Source organism: Patiria miniata, unplaced genomic scaffold (genome assembly GCF_015706575.1).
Source record: "Patiria miniata isolate m_02_andy unplaced genomic scaffold, ASM1570657v1 HiC_scaffold_22, whole genome shotgun sequence".
Classification (NCBI taxonomy): Eukaryota; Metazoa; Echinodermata; class Asteroidea; order Valvatida; family Asterinidae; genus Patiria; species Patiria miniata.
In genome coordinates this window covers 2,485,087-2,512,074 of record NW_024037061.1, presented here as the reverse complement: position 1 = coordinate 2,512,074, position 26,988 = coordinate 2,485,087, and the positions used below count along the sequence as shown (strand labels likewise).

General features: G+C 42.6%; 1 protein-coding gene and 1 non-coding gene across 2 annotated transcripts in view; both read left to right on the top strand.

Moving 5' to 3' along the window:
* LOC119730625 (dystrophin-like) overlaps positions 1-26,988 on the top strand; it is a 72,772-nt gene that overhangs the window by 24,712 nt on the left and 21,072 nt on the right. Inside the window, exons 7-22 of the mRNA XM_038203612.1 lie at positions 3,373-3,467; positions 3,920-4,000; positions 7,419-7,534; positions 10,677-10,849; positions 11,700-11,855; positions 12,924-13,105; positions 14,201-14,345; positions 15,103-15,193; positions 16,315-16,553; positions 17,520-17,702; positions 18,528-18,866; positions 20,386-20,473; positions 21,493-21,734; positions 22,439-22,765; positions 23,694-23,909; positions 24,656-24,769. Coding sequence (XP_038059540.1) covers positions 3,373-3,467; positions 3,920-4,000; positions 7,419-7,534; positions 10,677-10,849; positions 11,700-11,855; positions 12,924-13,105; positions 14,201-14,345; positions 15,103-15,193; positions 16,315-16,553; positions 17,520-17,702; positions 18,528-18,866; positions 20,386-20,473; positions 21,493-21,734; positions 22,439-22,765; positions 23,694-23,909; positions 24,656-24,769 — 2,787 coding nt within the window. The remainder of the gene's footprint in view (positions 1-3,372; positions 3,468-3,919; positions 4,001-7,418; positions 7,535-10,676; positions 10,850-11,699; positions 11,856-12,923; positions 13,106-14,200; positions 14,346-15,102; positions 15,194-16,314; positions 16,554-17,519; positions 17,703-18,527; positions 18,867-20,385; positions 20,474-21,492; positions 21,735-22,438; positions 22,766-23,693; positions 23,910-24,655; positions 24,770-26,988) is intronic.
* On the top strand, positions 11,414-11,486 carry Trnaa-agc. Its single transcript has one exon. It is a non-coding gene; the product is annotated as a tRNA-Ala (tRNA).

Sequence of the window (26,988 nt, the reverse complement as noted above, 5' to 3'; positions counted from 1 at the left end):
TTAAAATTTTGTGTGATTGTTCTCGAAAAAGGTGCAAGTGGTGTGTTTGAATTCCAGTACCGAAATGTCAATATTGTTTGCCCATTCATGAATTCAGTTGATCATTTGTTCTTGGCTAATGGCTTCGGCTAATTTGAATGCTCTTCGCTGATAATTTCAATTGATTTGAATGAGCCTAGTACTGTTAAATTTGATGGACATAAATTTGATGGACATATTTTACCGATTACGTGCTTGAAAAACTAAATTGAATTTTCCTTTTAGTTAATCTTAAATAGCATTAAAATTCGCGCTAAAGTGGATTACTCTGAAGCTGATTTGGGTGATAATTTGATTAAATTGAATAGGAAAGCCTATAATAGCCATAATTAATAGTAGCCTATCGTTTCTGGTGACATCACAATGCGCATAAATGCACCCTACATTCTGATTAAAGACATCAATAATGTTCCAAATGAGTGACACGTGAGTGACTTCATTTTTCTCAACACTGATCCCATTACCCCCTGATGTTCTGACGTGACATCTCATAAAGGTCGGCATCCATCTCTGTATAAAACCAAACACCAAATGACAAGCAGTTGCTGTCACCGCCCTCTTCTAAACAAAGATTAACACAAACCCGATCCTTTTATTTTTCCAAACTCTGACAGTAACTTGACTGGCATGTTGATATTTTGACAACATCTCAAATGACTCCTCTGGGTACACTACAAAACCTCCCTCGATCTCCATGACATCCCAAACATAAACGACAGCAGATTTCATGTCCAACCGTGTGGAACAGGTATCAAGTCACACGCTATTTCTTTTCTAGACATTAAATTAAACCCTAACTCCCTAGGCATTTTTGCTAGGATGCAACCTCAATCCTGCAAAATCCTCCAACTGCCTCCATGTAAAAATTGCATACAGCCGCAATCCTGCAAAAGAACCCATTATTTCGTGAATGAGGTCCTCGGAGGGGTGAACACTGCCTCAATCCTGCAAAATCCTCCGGCAATCACTGTCAATATGTTGAGGCAGAGCCAGTGACATCCCTGAGCAGTGTGAAGATTTCAAGTATACACGTACATCGTAATCTGGGCATAAACTTAAGCACGGTTGAGCATAAACAACACAAGGTCCGGTAATATATACAACATTTGCAAACATCAAAAAGCAAAACTACCAAATTATTTATGAAATACCTTACTTGACTGTAAGTGATTAATAGTCTCAAGCATCCTGTGAAATCCTGGCACCTGGTGTGCCGTCATTTCCAAAAAAAGTGGAGTTTTGTGTCAATTTCCAACGATGGTCAGCTGACTGACTTTTTTCAAATACTGCCCCCAATTTACCAAATTTAGTTTGACCTCATTTTGCTTGCAATAAACACAAACGTGAATGGGTGCAAGCCAGCTAGTCTGGTTCCCTGACCTGACAATTCCCCAACGTCTATAAATTGCTCCGTTTCGTCTCAAGTAGTGTCAGGGAACCAGACTACAAGAACAGCATTTTTGTCTTGGTTTTTTTCAACATCTATGAACACAAAACTTTTAACAGGTCAGTGTTACTGGTACCATATTTGCAATAACATACCGTACTTACGCCCAAATCCATCCATTCCTGAAAATTACTGCAAAAGCAAATGTTGCATATTGCCTTTAAGTAACTCTCCTTAACTCTAACATCCAAAACATCAACAATGTAAACAACGCAATCTTAACATCCGACCCATCCCTAACTCATATCAAGACATGAACCAGTTTTTTCCTGAATATCTGGACGTGGATATTAACTTTCCACAACACATTTTTTTACGAGAAGTAATGTAACCGCCTTCAAGTATAACACTAAAACATCTCAATCAAAAGTGATATCAGTCTTAATATTGGGAACACGGATCAAGTCACGCACTATTTCTCTCCTTAAGATCTCAACGGGGATATTAATTTTCCTCGGCGCGGTTGACATCCTCGCCGGGTCAGCGGTGAATCTCTCATCCTTGCATTCCTCCCATTCCCCGGGACGCTCCCACAAGGCAAAACCAGTAGGATCTCCTGCAGTGAAATATTACTTTCTGTATCTTTAAAGGCACGGGCCGACCTTTTATTTTTCAGATGAGATAATTTCTTTGCGTATTGTATGGGTTAATCTTTATTTGTACTTGATGTAAATTGCATGGTTTTGACTCTGCAGGTAGTAGATGAACTGCGCTTATGTGGAAGTACTCCTTTACAGTCTTTCAATTTTTCTTTCAAAATTAAATCAATATATAATAAATACATGCACTGTTTTCCTTGTTTTTGCTGGACGGGAAGGGACAGTCTTGTACTCTGAGGGACTGAGTCCCTGACAGACTCATCACTGTCTGTCTGACTGATTGACTGATTGACTGACTCCCCGACTGACTGGCTCCCCGACTAATTGACTGACTGAGCCCCTGACAGACTCACTGTATGTCTTTCTGTCTGTCGTGGTGTCTGTCTGTCTGTCTGACTGGCAGCCTGACTATCCCTGACACATATTTTAAAGAAACTGTATAAAAATCGCGAAGTAAACATGTTTTTAAAGAAGTTGTGGAATGCTCGAAGACATTTCCGTCATTTTCGGGTATATGTAGCCTAAGGTGTGATGAAATAAAAACGACTATTGTTTCTGTCATAAAATGAGTACAAAGGTACTTTTGAGAGCTGTTTTTCAAGTCCTGTCATGCCTGTTTCGACCCGAACGTGCAATTTGTGTAAAAGTCGTTGTTGCGGGCAGCAAACAAAACACAGTAAATCGTGACGTAATAAACAGGACTCCCGATGTAGAGTAGCATATACGAGACCTGTTTATTTCGTCACGATTTACTGTGTTTTGTTTGCTGCCCGCAACGACGACTTTTACACAAATTGCACGTTCGGGTCGAAACAGGACCTGAAAAACAGCTCTCAAAAGTACCTTTTGCACTCATTTCATGACAGAAACAATAGTCGTTTTTATTTCATCACACCTTAGGCTACATATACCCAAAAAATGACGGATGTCTTCGAGCATTCCACAACCTCTTTAAATAAGAACAATTGGCATCTATTATTTTCACAACTACAAAATTTGAAACCTGAAAGGCCTTGTTCTCAGCATTTTAACTTTTTTGGGGCATATCAATACATGCAAACTTTAAACAGCCATAACTTGTCAACAAAATGTTTGAGTGAAGTGCAAGGAAAATTTGTTCTCTTTCCTAATACCGGCGAACCGTCATTTCGACCTCTCCCCAGCTCCGTCTCATGTTGCCAGACCACCTCACAATTTTGCCGTCCTTTATCAGTGGAAAATGATACTTGTGTTTCACTGATAACATTGTGTGCTTTAATGTTCGCAATGATTTGCTTGGCTTGGCAGGCACAAGAACTTTTGAACACAGAGATGAGTGACAGCAGCAGGGAAACCAGCACCGAGAAGACGGTCCTGAACTGGTGTCGGGAGACAACCCAGGGGTAAGACAGAATAGCGGGGTCAACCAAATCCTAGTTTGAGGCGAAAGATTGGTGAACTTAAGTTTCGTTGAAAGGTTTCTAAATGATCTCGAGATGAAGTCGAATTTAAAAAAGAAAATCTGCCTATGCAACATTTATTTCTAAGCAGTTGGTAGTTTTGCCAGCCTTGAAATAATTAAGATAATTGTTACAACCAAACAGTTTTCGTTTTTAGATTTTTTTTTTTGGGGGGGCCCTGTTGGGGTTGGGTTGGAGGAGAGGGTTGGGAATGGGGGGAGGGTCAGTAGGGCAGAGGGGTGGGAGGGGCAAAGCCGGTGAAGGAAAAGGGGAGCTAGATACATTTTTGAGGGGGTTATGCCGTGCAGCTGCCTTTGAGTACTAGTATGTCAATTTGACAATAAGTTGACCACATCACCAAACTGCAAACATCTTTCGGATCTGCCTCTATACAGGTATAGAAATGTAGACATCCGGAACTTCACAACCAGTTGGCGTGACGGCCTCGCCTTCAATGCCTTACTGCACAAGTACAGGTAAGTCATCTACATTGTATGACAGTGTAATCCAGGTTCTTGTGATAGATCATAGGTAGATCATAAGACCGATCACAAGTCAATCGCAAGTCCAGTCACAAGTGACAAGGGATGAACATTACAAGGGACTGCCTTTGACACAGTTCATTTGAGTAGATTATGAATTGACTTGTGATGCACTTGTGATGTACTTGTGATGTACTTGTGATGCACTTGCGATGCACTTGCGATGTACTTGTGATGCACTTGTGATGTACTTGCGATGCACTTGTGATGCACTTGTGATGCACTTGTGATGGACTTGTGATGTACTTGCAATGCACTTGTGATGTACTTGTGATGGACTTGTGATGTACTTGTTATGTACTTGTGATGGACTTGTGGTGTACTTGTGATGCACTTGTGATGCACTTGTGATGTACTTGTGATGCACTTGTGATGCACTTGTGATGTACTTGTGATGCACTTGTCATGTACTTGTGATGTACGTGTGATGCACTTGTGATGTACTTGTGATGCACTTGTGATGCACTTGTGATGTACTTGTGATGCACTTGTGATGTACTTGTGATGCACTTGTGATGTACTTGTGATGCACTTGTGATGTACTTGTGATTCACCACAAGCATTGTTGTAGTCACGTTCATCACAAGTCCATCCACAAGTCCAGTCACAAGTCCATCAGAAGTCCACTCACATGCCCATCACAAGTCCAGTCATAAGTCCAGTCACAAGTCCATCACAAGTCCAGTCATAAGTCCAGTCACAATTCCATCACAGAACAACAAAGGAATCCCTTTGTCACAGTTCATTTGAGTAGCTCTTGACTTGACTTGGGACTGGGTGACTTGTGAGGACTTGCGATTGACTTTTGTTGGACTTGTGACGTACCTACGATCCAACTACAAAACTGCTCTTTTGATAACATGTGACCTGACTTGGGATTAGACGACTCTTAACTGACTTGCAATGGACTTACATGTAAGATGTAAGTGCACTTCCGATGCAATGCAATTATCTCCACTACAAAACTGCTCTATGAATAGCGTGTGACTTGACTTGCACTATACAACTTGTGATGGTTTTGTGATTGTCTTGTGATGCACTTACGACCCATTATAAGAAGCTTCACTACAACATCCACTGCTCTGTTAACCCTAAAAGGGCCAGGTTATTTTGACCATCTCTGGGGGGGGGGGGGGGGATTCCGCCCCCCCCCCTAAAATCTCGGCCATTGAGTGACAAAAAGCGCCGGAATTTTTTTCGCTGTGCAGCAACCTGTGGTCCGATTTTTATGTTTTATGATTCCGCCCCCCTTTAGGGTTAATGACTTGTGACTAGACTTACGATGTCCTTGTGATGTCCTTGCGATGTCCTTGCGATGTCCTGCACAAGTATCCCGACTGCAACACCGTTCTACGACTAAAATTCCTGGCATGTAGTAATAACGATATCAAGTTACTGACAGGCACGGCCAGGGTTTTGATAACGAGGACACTCTGCAGTCCTTGGCCACGCTAATGAAATCAAATTCCTCTGGAGGAGGGGAATGAACTGATACATGTAAACTGATCCGTTTTGATAGTGCAACGGGACTCGGTCTTTTTTTCTTCATAGAAGAAAAGAATTGGTCTTTTTTCTTCATAGAAGAAAAGAATTGCGCTGATTGTGAGTTTGGCTTGCCTTGAATCGAAATGTGCTGTTCTGCCATGAAAAGAAGGAATTTGATTACTTGTTTTCGTACTTTGCCAGAAAACTGAAGCCCATTTATTTTACCGTAAAACTTTAACCCTGAAAGAGAAATTTGATGTTAATTTTTTTCCAATATCATTGCCCCACATTTTTTCCATGCTGAACCTTTGGGAGGTTTTAACTAGTTGTAGAAAAAAAAGGAAGATTTCGAACGGATTACAGACGGACTCTTGCCTTTTTCATAAAGCTGTGTCGAAAACGTGCTCATGCACAGACCCTAGCTTGAAGTGACAATAACCCATGATTTAAAGGTAGGGAAGATCATTTGTCATTTGTGCATTTTTTTTGTTTGAAGCTTTAAAAGTGCTCAAAATTTATAGACGGGTGCTTAACAACTAACCTGGCGAAGTATTAGCTCTGTGAATGCTGTACATTCCGAGAAAAACAATATTTTTAGGGTCTCGTTTTCAATTCAAAATATGCTGAGTCATGTTTCAAATTGCGCCCGTAATTAGCGTCTGGGATACGTTCTCATTCAGCCGAATGTGATGTGACATGCTGAACTGACCAATAATAGCAACCGTGCGTGAGTGTGCGTCGTGTCAACACTTGCGCGCACCCATTCACGGTTGCGTCGAATTACAAAACCAACTACTTACCAAAATTTCCAACGATGTGTCACTTGACACATTATTGGAAATGGCCTTCTTTCATTGTTTTCTTCAAAATGAGAGCATGCCAGAAAGAATAATTTCACAGGGAGTTTAGTGCCATTGCTATCTTTAAACCAAGTCAGCTTTTCAACAATAATTTAATCAGTTACTTTTTGGATAGCTGCAAATGATCTACTCTACCTTTAAAAAATATGTTGTCAGATTGATCTAAAAATTTGCACACAGTATGGTAAGCATACATGTAAGTAAATGTGAAAGTTTCTCCTAGCATACCCAGTAGGGTCAATGTAGGGTCAACGTAGGGTCAATATCAGGTCAACATTGAAGCCTGCCCAAAATGTGCATCATCTTGACCTACTTCCCAAGCTCAGTGGTTAAAGCTACAGTCTTATCATTTGCAGCTGTCCAAAAAGTAACTGACGTAATTAGTGTTTAAAAGTACATGTATACTTGGTTGAAAAATAGTAAGGGGACTAAACTCCCTATGAAATTATTCTTTCTGGCAAGCTGTCATTTTGAAGAAATCAACGAAAGAAGACCTTTCCAATGATGCGTCTAAATACGCACCGTTAAAAATTTCCGTTAGTAGTTTTTTTTTTTATTCGGCGAAGTGCGCGCAAGCGTTGACACGATGCATACACGCGCGGTTGCTATACGTGTAATTCTTTGGATCAGTGCGCGACATTGCGTAGGTAACTTGTCTCATGTGAGAACGGGTCTCGGATGCTGAATTCAGGCCCAATTCAAAACATGATTCCGCAACTTTTGATTTGCAATCGAGATCCTAGAATGTTGTTTTTCTCAAAATATACAGCATTCACCGAGCTGCAACTTCATCAAGTTAGTTGTTCAGCACCCTTCTTTAGATTTTGAGCACGTTTGTTGCTTCAAACAAACGAAACGCACAAATTACAAATGATGGACTGTACCTTTAATAAAGGACTCTACAGACTCTACATGTATTTTTGTTTGAAACTCTCCCTAACATTCTCTCATCTAGATCTTATCCGTTCGGTTTCATTGAAAGATCCTCATTTATTCTCCCCGCCCAGGCCTAACCTCTTTGACTATGACGGCCTCCTGAAGCTCGACCCCGAGGCCCGACTGGAGCATGCATTCCGCATCGCTCACGAGGAGTTCAACGTCCACCGATATCTGGAACCCGAGGGTAAGTAGATTATCACGATACAAACAGAATGTACGCATTACTAAAAGGAATGTCCCCATTACCAGGCTAAAAGCCACTCCAAGTAAGAGGCAACGGGAGAAACATTTCTGAGAAAAAAAGACGTCGGTCCTGCAGTATTTTATATGTTTTTGTTGTTACAGCCGCTAAAAAGTTTGTTTAGATTGAGAAAGAGGCTACTTTCTTTGAGCTGTTAAGTACAGTAATTTGTTAAGCACAGAAACTGCTTATTGAAAACCGGTTACCAGCTAAAAGTTCATGCAATATGTAGTGTTTGCGACTGTTTCCCGGCTGTTTTTTGGTTAAGCAGATAAAATCTGCTTAGCGAAGTTTACCTGCTGACTTGCCTTAGTTTTCAGATTTCTTTAGAGATTACCTAAGATTAAGTGTGTAATGGTTTAGCACAAAAGGTAAATCTTCAAGGAATGGCCACCCTACCCACCACCCTCCACCCTACTCCCCCCCCCAAAAGAAATTGCTAAACAATGCTGGGTACACCTACGAACTCGACAAAATGCATTCCCCAAATCAACTGACACCAATTGGCCACCCTCCCAACCCCACCCCACCCCTCCCCCCCCCCCAAAAAAAAAATTGGTGATTTTTTTTTTTTAATAATTTTCTGAAGTTCACTTTGTTCCTTAATTGTAATATGTTGTGGAGAGTGTAGTTCTGAAAGTCAAATACACACTTATTTATAACCTTTTCCAAAAAATTGATTTGAAATAATTCACAATTTTTATTTTGAGAAGCATGGTTTGACCCAAATGCACTTTCCACTCGGCACAAGTCGCATAACATTTTTATCCCATGGGCTAAGCGGAATCACACAGTTTCATGTTCTTTTTTTTATGTCAGGCAATATCCTGGTATAAAAAAAATGCGGATCTCGAATGACATCCCCACCTTCCGACCTCTCTACAGAGACATTTCGATCGCCAAAACTTTGTCCTGTATCCATTTCTCAAAGTCCAGAATCCTGAGGGAGACTATTAAAGAATAAAAAAGTTGGCCCAGTTTCACTTCATACCAAGGGAGACCAATTTTTTTTATGATCAAATTAACGAGGCAGTCCGCCTACACAGTTTTTTTTAAGACTTGGAAGTAAGAAACCCGAGATGATATTGGAATATTCTTTTTTATTAAAGATTTTTTTTTTTATGGTGGGTTCTGGGAGTCAGCAAGGTGAACTCGTTATAAGGGTCCAATTTCGTAGTCTGCCTTTCAAGAAAATGTTGCTTACTACAATGTAATTTCCGTGCTGAGCAAAACTGTGCAGGGAACCAGTTTAAGGCCTAAGCTAGAGTTGTATCAAATGTATATAAAAATAACTCCCCCTACAAATATTTTACGTTGTTTCACATTGGTCTTAGGCTCTGAATGTAACGTCCGTAACATTGCCCCAATTCCTCCTGCAAAATCCTCCAATAGCCACCATGTAAAAATTGGTTTCAACCTCAATCCTCCACAATCATCCATTGTTTCTTGAATTTTGTTTAGTGGAGGGGTGACCATTGCCTCAATCTTTCAAAATCCTCCAACAATCACTGTTATTGTGTTAATTGGTTGAGGCAGTGCCAATGACATTCAGAAGCAGTGCGGATGATATCAAGCATAATGCAGGGCTCAATTATGCACGGCTGAACATAAACAATGCTTGGTACACCGACGAACTCGACACAATGCATTCTCCAAATCAACTGACACCTTTTGGCCTTTCAGCCTAAATCCTCTAAAATCCTCCAAAACTGTAGCCTGGAGGCTAAGCAAATGTTTTCTGTGCCCGATAAATTTCTGTGCAAAAGAGCTTCACGGAATTGGCCGGGAATCCCTTGACAAATTGCCCGGCATCGTTGATTGATTTGTTGTGGTGATAACCCAGAAAGTATGGGATCATGCGTGACACGCTGGCTGCTTAAAATCTGTTTTTGCTCAGCACGTATTTTCCGTAGTTAGCAGATTTCCCTACTTAAGAGCTTCACTGAATTGGCCGGGAGTCTCTCGACAAATTACCCGGCGTCGTTAATTGATTTGTTGTGCTGATAACCCAGACAGTAAGGGGATCATGCGTGACACGTTGGCTGCTTAAAATCTGTTTTTGCTAAGCGAATACTTTCCGTAGTTAGCAGATTTCCCTGCTTAAGAGTTTCACAGAATTGGCCGGGAGTCTCTCGACAAATTACCCGGCGTCGTTGATTGATTTGTTGTGCTGATAACCCAGACAGGGCAGGGATCATGTGTCTGCAATGTAATCCCTCCTACTGCATCAATGTCCCCAAGTTCATCGCCATTAAAAGCCATGATGTTTCCTGGCGCACCGATATTTTATTAAAGCCGAGCGGAGCCAAATTAAAAAACAAAAACATCTCTGAAGAAACAAGAACAATCTGAGGAAATATTTTCTTGGCTTCATTTTTTGGGGTGGGGGGGGGGGTGGTGGGAGGGGGTGGCTGGGGCTGAGTAGAAGTCAACATTTTTTTGGCATTTGGTTTAACAGACCTTAGCGTAGCAGCAGTCTTAGAGGGCAATGCCTTTTTTTTGCTGGGATGTATGCATGAGTGAACCTTTTGTACATTTAACAATGGTTGACTGCTGTGATGTGGGATATGACGTTTAGAACACCCGAGGGGCGCATAGCACCTGAGGCAAACCTCTGTCTTGGATTCTTTGGATTTAGATGTAAAAATCACGAAAACAAACATCAGTTAACACAACAATCATGACAATCAAATGCCAACTGCATGTCGCGTGCTCGAAACAGCTGATCGTCTGCTAGTTCCTTGCTCCCACTCATGTGTGAAAACATTGTGAAAAAAGCGTGGGTACCAACGATATAAGCGTTTCACACCGTACGTACCGCGACCGTACGTACGTACAAAGTCATAGCACACTCCCTGTGGGATATCACGTATGTGATATCCCACAGGAAGTGTGCCATGACTTTTTATAAACTGAACACGTGATCGTTCTAGGCCAGTGAAAATACAGTATTCAAGACAGAGGTATAACAATCATTGCTACTGATTCAAAAGAACAAAAGACTCCCTCTTAGGTGGCCATAACGCATATAAAAGAAGTTGTGTCTTTTATTTTACATTCTTAACAAATTTCCTTTTAACTTCAGATATCAATGTTGAGCTCCCCGACAAGAAATCTATCATGATCTACGTGATCGATATGTACAAAATCCTGTCGCAGCAAACCGAGGTCATTTCGAGTAGATCGGGTCACGCGAGGTCAGGGGTCGGCAAGACCTCTTCGTCAGAGCACACCCCAGTTACTCCCTCATCAGAAACGGTGAGTTCATTAATTGTGCATACGCCCTCGCTTGGTGTCCTTTTGAGATTGGCAGTCGAGATTTTAACATGTCTGATTCTGTTAAAGGTGTATACATGTAGCATCCTTTGCTTTTTCATGCATTCTGTTCGTTTCCAATAATAACACACTCAGAATCCAAAGAAGAATGTTCAAAACATATCCTGTTGAACTTTCAGCTCAGTGGATAGAACATTGAATGATGTACAACTTCTAACCGCAAAGTGAAAGCTGTGTCCAAATCAATTTTGAGATTTTAGTTCATCGGATAGAATGAATTTTCTGATGGGAAATAAATCCATTTTGTAGGTCTTCGAAAAGTCGAGAAAAACCTAACAGTTTGACAGAATTGATTTGGGAGATGGCAATTACAATGCCGTATCCTCTTTGATTGATCCCCGTTTGCTATTTCCCGGGTTTGCAGCATTGCTGATGTTGCTGGCACCATAACTTTGGGCATGATCCCTGGCTGCATTGCATTTAGGGGTTTATGGCTTCTGACTAGCGCCCCTAGAACAAAGTCAAATTAGGGAACCGCCAACATAGGGCTGGATAGCTCAGTTGGTAGAGCACCGGAACAGCAATCCGGAGGTCGCAGGTTCGAACCCTGCTCCTGTCAATTTCTTTGTTCAACTTTGAAAAAATTGTTAGTATGCGCCTAGTCAGTTTCCCTTTGTGGTTTCTTAAAAAAAATAAGAAGTAAATCAAAGTTTGCTACAGTGAGATCAGGTTAGTCAAGTCAAAGAATTTTTGTTTTGTGCACATTTACATGGAGTTTGAGCTAATTTCAACTATATTCAAAGAATGTTTCTGGCTTGTTTTTCTCCGACAGTCCTTTTCCGACATGAGCGAGGTGGATCTGGAGAGTTACCAAGGCAACATGGAGAACGTCCTGGCCTGGCTCCTGGAAGCCGAGGACCATCTCGGCCACCAGGGCGCCATCTCCGACAACGTGGATAAAGTCAAGGATCAATTCCACACACACGAGGTGAGGAAACTAGAAAGAAAAATAAAAAAAAAAGTTATATAAAATCTGTGCATATGTATCCACTCAACCATGAATTATTATCAAAAAGCTTACCTGGATTAAAGATTGTACTGGTACTAAACACCCCGTGAAATTATTCCGTCTGGCTAGCTGTCATTTAAAAGAAATAAAAGTGTAGGTGATTTCCAATGATCGTCCAGTTTACTGATTTTTGGAAATATAGAGTGCCGTCAACGAAATCGTTTTTCGTGATCAAAATGGTGTTTTGTGTTTCACTGCTTTTCCCGAAAGTGAAATATCCACTGAGCTGAAACTTCAACAGGTTAGGCTTTGAACTTTTGTCCTTGGATTTTGAGTGGTGTTATTATAGATTCTCTCACAGACAACCATCGTTGTAGGAAAATTACAACTGTGTATTCAATGCCACCAGGTGCGTGTGTGTGCAGTCTGCAAAATGTTCTAAACACTTGCGCAAGTCGCGCGAAATTTCTTCGAAATATGGCGTAGCTGATGCGCGTCATGAAAATTTGACGCCCAAGATGTCGATGCATGTGACAGTCTGCAGGAAGTGAGGTCATTTGAGAGAGATCTATTGCAAACGAGCAAACTGCATGAAAAGCAAATGATCCTATATGTGATACGATCAAGCTGCATGAGTCGTTTGTCGGGAATTTTCATTTGGAGATACAGGCCAAAATAGGGCCACTTCATCACATCACTTCATCACATCTCTTGGTGTTCCGACTTCCATAATTTTTGAACTAAAAATGGTATCAGCATGCAGTTTTCACAGCAGTAATGCTGAGATTGTGCTCTTTTCAAATCTGTAATACAAAAAAATTTGACCGGGGTCGACAAACGACTCATTTAGCGTGATCGCATCACAAATGCTTTTAACTGTCATCCAAGTATTAACAAAGTGAATAGCCCTCAAGATGTCTACTGTTTGAAAGTCACTGAAGCTAGGTAAAGAATATGGGTGACAAAACTGATCCATAAACAGCTTCAAAATTGCCCTTAGTTAGTGTAAATCTTGTTGTCTTTAATAACCAATTGTTTAATGAACAGGAGTTTATGATGGAGCTGACGTCCCACCAGAACAGCGTCGGCAATGCCCTCCAGGAAGGCAACCATCTCATCTTAGAGAACAAGGTGACCGAGGACGAGGAGAATGAGATTAGGGAGCAGATGAGCCTACTCAACAGCCGCTGGGAGAACCTTAGGATATCAGCTATGGAGAGGCAGACCAAGTAAGTTGGGCGATCATGAAATCTGAAGAAACATAGTTGCCTAACCCCAACAGGTCTCAACCCATTAAAGCCCAACGGCATGTTTTGTTGGAATCTGTCAGGATGGGTACAGTACCCCTAAACTGACGGTCATTTACATTGGGTTGGCATACCTCCAGAATCAAAGTGAGAAATATGTGTGTGCAGTTTCCCATAATGTTGGAATTTGCCAGGATGGGTGTGGTTCCTAAATAAATCATGCTAGGGAGTTAGGGTTAAAGGAACGTAGGAACATTGGTTATTGTGGAGTGCCTTGGCCCTGCAGTCTGGAGCATTGAATTCGGGGTCTTCGGGTAATTCTGCAGGTTGTGGGTTCGAGTCCAGCCTGGGGTTGTTGTGCGTGTGCCCTTGGGCAAGGCACTTTGTCACTCATTGCTTCTCTCCACCCAGGAGTTAATGGGTACCTATGAGGGCAGATGGTTATTGTGGTTGATTTAAGCTGCCTTGCACCAAAGTGTCAGCATTGAGCTGTATACTCACCAGGGAGCTGAGATGGTATTTGGAATGTTTCATTGGCCCAATGAGCAGGGTAATAATGATGTAGCGCCGTGCGCCTTGAGCTTTATTGATACACATTATTACCTGGAAAGGGAACTGCAAATTATTTAATGAGAAAACCTTGCTCAATTAAAGTGAAGATAGGGATCGTACCGAACACCCTGTGAAATTCTTCCAAGAGGGTTCTTGTGTTTAAGAAACAACCCAGCCCTGTTACACTTGATGTAGTTTTGAGTTTGGAGTTCAGTTTTGAAAAACCTCAGAATTCTGCAACAAAGCCATATCTTGCGCAAATACGCTCCGTGCAAGAAGGTCGTATCGCGCATATCGCGACATCAGTTGACTTTAAGTGTTCATCCGGGTTATTTTAAGTGAGATACGGCCTTTTGAAATTGAAAACTTATGACGTCACACGCCATTTTACGAGATAGTGTTACGACGAAACGACGAAAAAGTGAAATAGATTACGACGAAATAGTGTTTGCAAAGTGATATGGTTGGAGTTTGATGGTTGAGATTTCGTGGAAAAAGAATTTTTGCCTTTGTTTTTAATTCCAGATTGCATGAAGTGTTGATGGAGTTGCAGCAGAAGCAGCTGGACGACCTAGCTGCCTGGCTGGACCGCACGGAGGAGGTCATCAGCAGACAGGAAGGGTTGGGCAGCAACCTGGACCAGGTCAGCCAGCAGGTGGAGGAACACAGGGTGAGTCAGTCCAGGGACTCAGTGCACAAGTACCCCCTCAGCGGTTCCAAAGAGAAAGTTGGGGGAGACCAGTAGGAAGCGAAATCCAAACGCACTGCCGATGGTCGCTACGGGCTCCGTGCACAAGTACCCTGCAACGGCCAAAAAAGAGAGAGTTGGGGAGAGCTAAATTGGTTCCCGATCCATCCAGTGTATTTCGAATGATCCAAAGTTATTGGGGGCAGGGATTATTCTGGGAGACCATCGCAAGTTAAATTTGAACTTATTCGCGCGCTGACGACGTCTGACTCTCACGCGTGAAGACGCTATGGCTTAGCTTTGTGCATATGCAGGATAAACAAGTCGTGCGTACTTTGGGTGCGAACCAGAACAGTACTCACACGGGGTGTCCCCTCCAAGGGGCTCTCAAGTGGTAAAAACACCAGGCCGGTGTTCATTTCCAGTTCCCTTGGCATGAAAGGACTGAAATTATTTCTATTCCCCCTGGATGGGACGCTAGTCCATCGCAGGTTACTCCCAGCTCGTGCCAGTACCCATTTATACTCCTGGGTGGAGAGAGGCAAGTGAGGTGAAGTGGCTTGTCCAAGGACACAACATATGTCCAGCAGCTGGATTCGAACCCCTGATCCTCTGATCATGAGTCACGAACCCTAACCAGGAGACCGCACGCCCCGCATTGACTCAAAGTTAAACTTGTTATCAAGAAGCAGTTTGCTTATCACTGTGTTTTGGTTATTTTTGCCCAATTTTACCGTAGATGCTTCAAGAATCCCTGGAGGAGCAACAGATGCAGGTCAACTCCCTGACCCACATGGTGGTGGTGGTGGACGAGAGCAGTCCAGAAAATGGTACATGTATGTGGACTTGCTTCTGTTTGTCTATTTCGTCAGTCAACTATCTGCCTGTCTGTCTGCTTGTTTGGAAATTAGAAAAAAAAACAGATTCCACAAAACGGTCTTAAAATATTGTTTCACTGGTTTGTTGTTCAAATGCATACTCTGAATTTGATAAAAAAATCAGGGAAAAAATATCACCTATTTTGATATGCAAACATGCTGACTGTTCTACAGATGTCCATCGTGCAAGATGCGGTTTAAAATATGAGGCCTTTTACTGAAGAGTAGCTCTCGTTTGTTGAGTTGGGTCACAATCGTTTCATTGCTAAACCTTTAACCAGTTCACGCCGGGATTATTTTGACAAGAACGAAAACGAGGTGCGGGATTACTTTTCACTTGACCTCAAGCCCGGCGGGTTGAAGCCATCACCCTCGGGCAGCACACTCATATTTCCGGACCCGCTCGCTGCGAGCTGGTCTCTGACAGATATTTCCGGCCTCGCTCCCTGAATGTTTATCTGTCATCCGTTCTGAATACCGCAAAACTTTTGTGTGTATTCAGGGCCTCCGGCACGAACTGGTTAAATACTGTATCCGCTCCATGCACACAGACTCTCTAACAGTGGAAGTTTCAAAATGTAGCTCTGAAACAAACAACACAATGGCATCATTTTTCGCTTACTGCACTTAAGTTTGTGGAAGACCATATAACGGTGACCAAACTTTTGCATTCACATTTCTGTGTAATCCTTGTTCATATTACATCAATTAGTATTTGTAAAAAGTTATCAAAAAGCTATTTATTCCTCAAAAAATATTTAAAAAAAAGTCGCGTAGATGCATCCTGTTTCAGGGGTGTGAGATCTCAGCTTTAAAACTGATTTCAGCTTCTTTTGTTTTGGATTTCAGCTTTTTTCCCCTCACTTGCCGTGTACAAAAGTATAGGAGATTTCCAAAGTTCAGCTTTTTTACACCTTTTTCAGCTGTTTTCAGCTATTTTTATCAGAGGTCACTCACACCCCTGCTGTTTTTTAAAATCCAGTAAGGCCTCTTAACACTCAACTCGTTTGTAAAGCCTTTTCCTGTCGATGCCTCGATATGAATGTAGCAACTCCCACTTCTCTCCCCACCAGCCACGGCCTTGCTGGAGGAGCAGCTGACCAGCCTGGGAGAGCGCTGGGCCCGGGTCTGCCAGTGGACCGAGCAGCGCTGGGCCATCCTGCAGGAGGTCTCGGCCCACTGGCAGCGCTTCGTGGAGGAACAGCGGCAGTTCAGCGACTGGCTGAGCGACAAGGAGTCCACGCTAGCCCGTATGAGACTGGCAGATGTGCAGGACGTCAAGGGGGCTATCGAGAGGGTCAAGATACTCAAGGTGAGTCACGTCGCAAATGTTTGGTTGGTTGGTTCTCCTAAGGACTCCGCAAGGGAGTATAACCAGGAGGCCAGAAACACCGGGGCAAATGTTTGGTTGGTTGGTTCTCCTAAGGACTCCGCAAGGGGGTATAACCAGGAGGCCAGAAACACCGGGGCAAACCCCTTCTCTTAGCGGTAAGTGTTACTGTTTCTTTTACGTGCATTGTATTACAAAACACACAGGACCTCTGGCTTAACGTCCCATCCGAAGGACGAAGCAATAATGGTTAAGTGCCTTGCTTAAGGGCACAAGTGTCCAGACCCGGGCTCGAACCCACGCCGCTGTTGCCTCTGAAACACCAGAGCATGAGTCCGGTGCTCTTAACCGCTAGGCCATGACACTCCACTCTAATACTCAGAGGGAAGAAGTACTTGTGAGGCAGTCTCAAACACTAGTCATTCTCGTATTTGCAATTGGATACGTCTATTCGTTCTTGGATACCTGTTGTCATTCTTGCCGTAGCCTCGTGGTCTGAAGCATTGAATTCGTGGTCTGTGGGTAATTCTGCAGGTTGTGGGTTCGAGTCCAGCCAGGGGTTTATGGTGCGTGTGCCCTTGGGCAAGGCACTTTGTCACTCTTTGCTTCTTCCCACCAAATTGGGTACCTGTGAGGGCAGAGATGGTTATTGTGATTGATTTTAGCCGTCTGAGCCGAAATGGCAGCATGGAGCTGTATACTCCCCAGGGAGCCGAGATTGTCTTTGGAAGGTTTTGTTGGCTCAATAAGAAGGGTAATAATGATGTAGCGCCTTGAGCACCAATACCGGTGGATACATTATTGTTATTATAAATTGTTTTACCTCCCTCACCCTTACAGAAAAACTCTCCCACCCGCAATTTTGTCTAAGCCGCCATTTCTAATCTCCCCAGCACCGAGTGAATATTCCTTGTGAGACTTCTATCTACATCATTGTGATCATTCCAGATTCTGGAGCAGGAGTTGGAGATCCAGCGCAACCAGTTTGACAAGCTGAACCGGAGCGCCGAGAACATCGTGGAGCATCTCGACGAGAACAACCGGGCCGTGGAAGACATCCAGCTGGTCCTGGACGAGTTCTCTCAGCGATGGGACAGCGTCGTCCAGCAGATGGAGATGCACTCCAAATGGGTAAGGCCTAGTCCTGAATCTCTTGTCTTGGGCTGTAGTTGAGGTCTTGGACACTTGCAGCAGAAGCTGAATTGCAAAGGACGCAGCTTCAACGTGGTCGAGCCAAAAGCATCTTAAGGTGCCTTAGGTAGCTGCCATATGACCCATGTCTTACCACGTTGCACAGCCAGAACGAAAGTGTTGATATTTTCTGAAGGAGGAAAACTAGAGAACCCAGAGAAAAACCCTCATGGCACAGGAGAGAATCAACGAACAACTCTACTCACATATGACCTGAGCTGGGAATCGAACCTGGGCCACAGCGGAGAGAGGCAAGTGCTTGACGCACTGTGCCACCCATGGTGTCATTTGCCGTTGGAAATGCAAACTGTTTTTTCTTTGCACAGTAGTAATACTTTAATTTCCCTAAATAAATATCTGTATTATTGTTGCGCATATTTCCTGTATTGTACCAATCATCTTTGTCTGAGCAAAGCCTGCATTGGGTTTACATTCCAAATAATAATGCTCTTAAGAATAGCACCTAGGGAAAAAAGTGAATATCATCATGACTGTAATTAACAAAAAGTGAGGCCAAGGCCCAAATCTGCTTACAATTTGTGAAGAATCGTAGTGAAGAATTTTGCTTACTTTAGCAGAAAATTCTGCGCCAATGATTGCTTTCAAGTGTCTGTACAGATGCCCACGAGCCAAAATTCCTTACGAAGTATACTACTCTGAACACACAGTTTCCTTGTAAAGTTAGCAAGTATTCTATGCTGATGGTAAGCGGAGTCAGAAATACGACTCTGAACTTGAACCATTTCTGTGTTTGCCGTCCGTCAGATCGCCGAGAGCGGCATCAACCTGGATGCCATCCCCATCACAGACTCCATCAACACCACCACCACAACAAAGACCTACCGCGGCGACTCGGGCAACACCGTCACCGAGACCCAAGTCACCAAGACCATCACCCAAACCGTCCACGTCGCCCCGTCACCGTCGTCAGCCGCCAGCGAGCCGCACAAGCGCCCCCACGAGGACAGCCAGCTCAAGAGGCAGTTTGACGGCGAGCTGGGCAGCCTGGTGTCGTGGATGGAGGACACGGAGCAGAAGTTGATGACTTCCAACGAGCCGTCGCCTGAGGATCCAAACTTGGACGAACAGAGAAAATTTTACAGTGTAAGTGACAAAAACACTTGCCCATCATGGGTTAATTTTATACGTGACCATTTTTGAGTTGAATTGCACAAACTTATGGACAAGTTCACAAGCATCCCCGCAGTGATGACTGAAAGCGATTGGACACCAACATAAGCTTGGTGCTCATGTGGAGGCACTATTGGTTTGTGAGTCATTTTATCAAATTAGGTTTTGCCCTTTCACCGACGTTTAAACACTGTATACTCAGTGTGTTACCTCCCGAGTGAAAGTTGGAAAAAATCACTCGGGTGGGACTCGAACCCACGACCTCCTGCTTTCTAGTGCAGATGTCTTACCACTCGACCACCGAGCTAACGGGATCGGTCGTGAATTCGAATCCCACCCGAGTGATTTTTTCCAACTTTCACTCGGGAGGTAAGACACTGAGTATAAAGTGTTTAAACGTCGGTGAAAGGGCAAAACCTAATTTGATTTATATCACCCCGACCCAAAATTCCTTCTTATAAGAGTCATTTTATAATTTTAGGTTCCAAAGTGTGACATTTTTCCCGTCCCTGTTACCTTGGTACCTTCGTACTTTTCCACTCTAGTATCATTAAGAATGACCTCAAACGATATCTGTTGTTGGGTAGGTAGTTTGCTATTCATAAGCACTCTGGGAGGACGACTGCATTAAAAAGTGCATCAGAATTGTGAAATCATAGATGTGAGATGTAACAGGGACAAGAAAGAAAGTGGACCCCAAATTTATAGCATGACCCCTGTGCGTATCTGATTCAAATTGCTCAGTCCTTATCAATTCTTTTCATATCTTGTTAACACTGAGTTCATGCAAACATACATACATGTTCTCTTTGATTTATGCATGCAAAGGATGGCTCCCATGAACTGAGTGATCACGAGCAATCACATATTTCCATCGACTGTTAACGGGTGGTTTTAAATTGCTTCAATAAAGGAGCGTATTTCAACCGAGTGTGCGCACTCTTTCAAAATGGCACTCAAAAAAATATTACAACTTTGCACAGATTTAAAGGGAATATACAACATTTGCAATCATTGAAAAACAAAACTAACACATTTTTACGAAATACCTAACTAGGATATTGATAAATGACAGTCTAAAGCATCCTGTAAAATTATGGCACCTGGTGTGAAAAACCTATTTTTTTGCAACTACTGCTCCAAATTTACCATTTTTTCAGTCCAAATTTTCTTTGCTTATTGGTTACATGTTCATAAACGGGTGCAGGCCAGCTAGACTGGTTCCCTTACCTTACAATTTTCTGGCATCTATAAATTGATCCAATTCATCCTTAGTGGAGTCAGGGAACCAGACTACTTGAACCTTTTAGTTTTTCTTGGTTTTCCAGCAGTTTTGAACACAAAACTTATATTTGATCTGTTATACTAACCCCTCAAATACATGTAGTTAATTTCTGAAAATTACAGCAAAGGCCAATGATGTACATTCCCTTTAAGTGACAGAATAGCTGTAGAATGATTTTCTGTTTGACTTCATTTTGTTCCGTTGCAGACTTTGGAGCGAGACCTGAACGAGAGGAAAGCCCGGGTGAAGAATGTATCGGAGCTTGGCAACAAGCTGATCACTCAAACCCGCTTAGGTAAGACTGCTTTGTCTCATTGACCCAATCTGCTTAGTGGCTAAGCACACATATTTGCTTAGCACAGGGAAGCTTGCCCCTGCAGGAACAAGTTGCTAGCCAAACTTTCCTGTGGTGAATATCATTTGTTACATCTTCTTAGCTGATTTTTGCTGATCAAGAAAATCTGATTAACAACATTTTCAGCTGAGCACATTATATACATCCTGGAGGATGCAAGCATAGTAAATAGAATACCTTACAGTTAAATCAAATCTTTGGTGAGAGTCAAAGTATTTTCCCATTGACCCTAACAGAACTTACCCCATCAAACCCCAACAGCATGTTTTGTTGGAATCTGTCAGGATGGGTACAGTACCCCTAAACTGACAGTCTTTTACATTGGGTTGGCACACCTCCAGAAACAAAGTCAGAAATATGTGTGTTCAGTTTCCCATATGGTGTTAGAATTTGCCAGGATGGGTATGGTTCCTCGTAAATCATGCTAGGCAGTTAGGGTTAATAAAGCAACCTATGATAGTTACCGTTCCAGAATTCAGAGTCTAGGATTTCACCGATATTTCCAGGGATCTACTGACTGCATTGCACTACCGGCAGGCAGGGTGTTAGTACAAGCACGTTTGGTAGTCAGCTTTGTGTGCTGCCTGGGGCGCTAGGAACTTTGACCAAAATAAGAGTGTATAGCTTTGAAATACAAACTGCTTACTTGAGTATTTATTATTATTAATTATTTCTGGTAATGAAACCAAGGATTCCTCAAAAGCGCCCTAGGCACTGTAGCTCGCAAGCCTGAAGAAACTTTTTACAGTTTTACAGAAAGCAATTACAGTTTTAGAGGTGGGAGGAAAACACCAGAAGAATATTCTGGATAAAACCCACAGAATCAGGCAGGGACTGAAAACCCAATCCACATATTGGCCCGGGCGGGAATCAAACCCGGGTCACAGCGGTGGAAGGCGAGGAAAGTACCGCTACGCCAACCTGACTGCCTTTGTTATCGTTCTTTGTCGCTCCTTCAGAGGGCACCTCGACCGAGCCCATCCGACACTCCTTAGAGAACCTCCAGGAGCGCTGGCAGGACGTCCGGGTCATGGTGGACGGCCGCAAGCGCAACCTGGACCAGTCCTCTCAGAGGAAGCAGTTCACCGACGAGCTGAAGAGACTACAGGAGGTGGTGCAGTCGGTCCAGGGATGGCTGGACGAGCAAGCCACGGTGGCTGATAGCGTACAGGGGATACAGGCACAGCTAGATCAGTGCAGGGTAAGGCACTAATGTAGCCGTTAAATCTCAGCATTCTTTTTATTTTGGCTTCTTAAGTTGTTTTATTCCCAAATGAAGCTCATGGTGATTTTGTTTTTCTTAAGTAACCCATATTTGAGAGGGAATCGTCTGCTGCTCTCAACTGAGCGTGACTGTGGTCTGGTAGTTTTTGTGAAATATCTGATCATTGCTTTTTGTTAAATAGTTTATAAGGGTTCAATTTGACCAAGTCATTTGTTATTCTACGTGAAGTCATGGTTGTATTTATTAAGTTTTTTTTTTGTATTTACAATTTACAACAGGCATGTTTTTGTTATATGACATGACTTAAATCCTTTTCAAACATACAGGTCCAATAATTAATTTAATTCTCAATTTTGCACTGGTCTCTAAAGATAGTTCGTTTCTGGTAATTTTTTAAAGGAACTACCTCTGTATGTTTTTTTTAACCTGACGTTTGAGCCCTGCATAACACCAAGAACATAATGGAAATCCAATAATTTGGGTTGAAAGTTTAACAAAAAAGTTCTGCTGTACTAAAAAACAAAGCTCCTTTTTTCGTTTTTTTTATACCATAAGCAACCAGTCCCAACAATAAATCTAAACACTGTAAGTATTTAAAAAAAGAGTAAGTGCTAGCCGGAAGTTTTCCTCAAAAGGCACGGGTTCTTAATATCATTCGTCTGAACATTGCTGTTGTCCAGGCCAAGCAGAAGGAGATGACCATCAACAGCCACCGCATCGAGCGCCTGACCGCCACCGCCCGGGACCTGACCGGCGACGCCACCATCTCCCGCACCGCGCAGCGCGACATCAGGGCCTTCAAGCAGTCCTGGGAGGCCGCCTCCACCGCCCTGAAGGACAGAGAGAAGCTCCTGGGAAAAGCGTTGGACTGCGCGCCGCCCCAGCGCTACATCGAGGCCATGAGGGCGCTGACGCAGTGGCTGCAGAGCGTAGAGGCCGTGCTGCGCTCCGAGGAGTTCTGTGTGACAGAGGTGGACGAGCTGGAAGACCAGCTGCAAAAATACAAGGTAAGAAAAAAAAATTAAGGTTCGAATCCCAGGTGAGTAGTTACAAGGCCTGACTGTGCGATCCATAGCAGGACCTTTTCTTGAAAGGCAAATGAAAGTGGCACAGAAACAAACTCGCTTAACATTTTAAAAAAAGATTATCAGGACGAGTTTTTCAAATCCCTCGGAAGACCAGCTGCAAAAATACAAGGTAAGGAAAACAATGAAGGTTCGAATGCCAGGTGAGTTGTTACAAGGCCTGACGGTTTGATCCAAAGCAGGACCTTTTCTTAAAGGCAAATGATAGTGGCACAGAAACAAACACAGCTTAACATTTTAAAATAAATGATCAGGAAGATTTTTTCAAATCCCTTAGAAGTTTATGAAAACAATTGTTGCCAGGGCGAAATTTCAAAAATTTTATTTAGCAAATTGAAATATCTGCTGAGCATCAATCACGAGCAGTATATTTTGCTTAACATTTTGGCTGGTAAGCGGTTTTGCTAAGCAAATATTTTCGTGCTTAGCATTTTTTTTGTTCTGAGAAAATTGGCCTTGGGTATGAGCAGCTATGTAAGGTCACATGATCATATTTCCTCATGGTCAATAGGGGGCGCTTTGAGCTTGAGCCGATTTTAACCAGTCTTAAGGCGGGTTCATACTTCACACGAATGGGAATGCGAAGGGAATTTGACTTTACAAAACCGCAGTGAAATTTCCTGGAGTTGAAATGTGTTCAAATTTTGCAAAATCCACAGCGTTAACACCTGTCGTGATGTTACAAATTTGTGACACGTTCATTTTTCGTGCCATTAAACCAGCCTTTAGACTCTGAGATATTGGAAAATGAGTTGATTGAATAAGGTCTTCCTATTGATAGGGTTAATAATAAAAGAGGAAATTTCACTCCAAAAACTCTGAAAATTGCAATTTTGTTTTTTCTCTTCAGGAACTTCAGACCACCATACAGCAGCAGCGGCCCAACTACGACTTTGTCAACAAGACTGGGAAGGACCTGGTGTCTGGCGCCCCGTCTCCCGCACAGTCGGAGACCCTGCAGCGCGACCTGAGCAAGATGAACCAGGGCTGGAGCGAGGTGACCTTTTTAGTAGAAGAGCGGCAAGGTCAACTGGAGAGGGCGCTCAGCGAACTCAAACTCTGGCAGGTCAGTCACACCAGTTTCAATCTGGCATTCCTGAATCGTTCTGAAACAATTTATTCTAAAGATCTGATTTAAGAGTGTGAAACTTTGACGTCAGAAAAAAATGGAAGTGACTTCATGTACGTCAAAAGGTCAATTGTTGCAGTTTTTTGGAACTAAAATCTGATTGGGTCGGCCTAAGTCACTCCTGGCAATTATTTGATTCAGTGTGACTTGGCAACGCTGATCTGAAACCAGTGTTAGTTATCTCAGTTTTACGGATAAATTGATAAAATTAATTGTAACTTTGACTTGACTCTGTGCCTGTGTTTCGTAAGCAAAAAGATGACGGTGTTTTTGCGTCCTAATGTAATTCTATGGGTTTCCCCCCCCCAGAATGTGATTCCAGGGTTTTTCCTCCATCCCTTAAAACCAAACAATTCTTCCATGGCCGCTGTCGTTAGATTTTTTCAGACTCCAAAGCCTACAGTACCGCTGAGGACCTTGATTTCTTTACCTAAAAGATTTTAAAAAACTACTCAATAAAGGCATATTCATAATGAATAACCTGGGATAAGTCCCTCATCAGTATTTTTTGGGGGGAGGGGAGTCGAAATTTCATCGATTCAATTCTATTACGGTGAGGGGACAACATGGCTCATTCAAATTTGCCATAATTCTAGCAGGGTATCCCATCAGCTTCATACTGTTCTCAAGGTGGAAACAAAAATATTTCGATATATTCTATTGACAACTTTTGATTATCGCAGGATGAAGTGAACGGTCTGAAGAGCTGGATGGCCGAAGTTGACACGTTCCTGTCGGCTGAGGAAATTGCCTTAGGCGACATGGAAGTACTACAGGCCCAGCTCGAGCAGGGACAGGTAAGATTTTCAAAATTCTAAAAATCATTAAAGGCGGTTCGACTGAAATTTTCCTGACATATAATCTATAATTTTTTTAATCCCATTAGAACCTGTAGTATTTTTTATTACAGTGTATTTGTTTCTATATGAATCTAGAAAACCATACAGTTGGGTGATTTGGCAACCTCGTCCCCAGGGTGTCGAGCAGAACGCGCCCACCACTACCTGCTCTCTCACCCTGGTATTGGATCATTTGCATGTGCAAGATTTTACACACGTATGCAAATGAGGAACAGTCTGGTGCCTGGATTTTGCTTTTGTATGCGGTGTCTGGGGTGAAAACAGAGTCGATTCGTAGCAGCGCGAGCACGGCGTGAGTTACGAAAACACGATTTTTGAAATCAAACTGTTACGATCTTATCGAGACAACATGCAGTATCATATTTCATATTAATATGAGCAAATTGGCAAGGAAATTAGTATTTTCGAGAAGGCGTGGACGAATGATCGCGAAAATACGTACTGCACGTTGTGAATAATAGCACCAAGTACACGATAAAAATCCATTACTAGCCAATTGCGGTATCCAATCAGGATACAGGAAGAAAGTTTCCTATCCTGGGTTTACTATTGGAAACCAGGTTGGAAATAAAGTAAGCACTGGGGACGAGGTTGGTGATTTGGGGGATAACATTAGGGATGGTTTTTTGACGGTTAAGTTATTTTGTTATTTCAACAACTTTTATCTTCAGTAACCACAAAGAGAAACAATGGGTGCATTCCTTGAAGCTGCTATGCTAAGAATTATGCTAAGCGAAAGCAGGTTACCGGTCGGAACGTCGTGCGATGCCTATTGCTATTCACTGGTTCACAGCAGATGGTTGCTAAATCTAGAAATTGATTGAAAGAGTGAATTGAGCTTAGAAAAACAAATAGCATATCAGTGAGCACCTCCAGTTAACAACACCTCAAAAATTGATTAAAAACTCCAGCCTTTTTGTCAGTGAACTAAAGGTATTTAATCTGCCTTTTAAAGATATAGTCCATCATTTGTAATTTGTGCATTTTGTTCGTTTGAAGCAACAAAAGTGCTCAAAATCTAAAGAAGGGTACTGAACAACTAGCCTGATGAAGTTTCAGCTCAGCTTCAGCTGTATCATTCCAAGAAAAACAGCATTCCAGGATTTCAATTTCAAATCAAAAGTTGCTGAATCGTGTTTTGAATTGCGCCTGAATTCAGCGTCCGAGACACGTTCTCGCTGAGCCGATTGCAGCTACGCGATGTCGCGCACTGATCCAACGATTTATAGCAACCGCGTGTGCGTCGTGCGAATGCTTGCATGCGCTTCGCCGAATAACAAAACGAACTACTAATTAAAATTTTCCTACGGTGCGTCTTAAGAAGCACCGTTGGAAAGGCCTTCTTTCGTTGATTACTTCAAAATGACAGCTTGCCAGAAAGAATAATTTCACAGGGAGTTTAGTCTCCTTACTATCTTTCAACCAAGTATGTTTTTCAACAATAATTATGCCAGTTACTTTTCGGATAGCTGCAAATGATGGACTATAGCTTTAAACGCTCAGTAAATTATGGAAAATTCAATCTGTAAATCATTGTTTCAGTCCCCACAACTTGCGTGCAAACAACTTACGATTCATTTACAAAAACAGCTTGAAATGCTCTCTCTCTCGTGTTGTTGAGTAATTTATGTCACCGTACAGAAAAACTGATATATGAACCCTGCTAAGAAAACAGGAAATTAGAAAAGAGGCATTTCACATTTTGTACTTGAACATTTTGACTGATTGCACTCGGCTTTTTGTGACAGCTGTTGATGGAGTAAATGCTCCTGTGTGCGTAATTCTGGGTTTTGATTACAGCACGACAAAAATGAAAACTCTGTCTGTCTCTGTCATAATACATCTGTGTGGAGTGCTGTGGCCTCGTGGTTAAGGGCACTGGATTCGTGGTCTTTGGGTAAAGCTGCGGGTTGTGGGTTCGAGTCCAGCCGGGGTCATGGCGCGTGTGCCCTTAAGCAAGGCACTTTGTCACTCATTGCTTCTCTCCACCCAGTAAATGGGTACCTGTGAGGGCAGAGATGGTTGTTGTGATAGAATAAGCTTGCTTGTGCTAACAGGCAGCATCCAGCTGTATACTCCCCAGGGAGCTGAGATGGTATTTGGAATGTTTAATTGGCCCAATGATCAGGGGTAATAATAATACTGTAAGCGCAGTG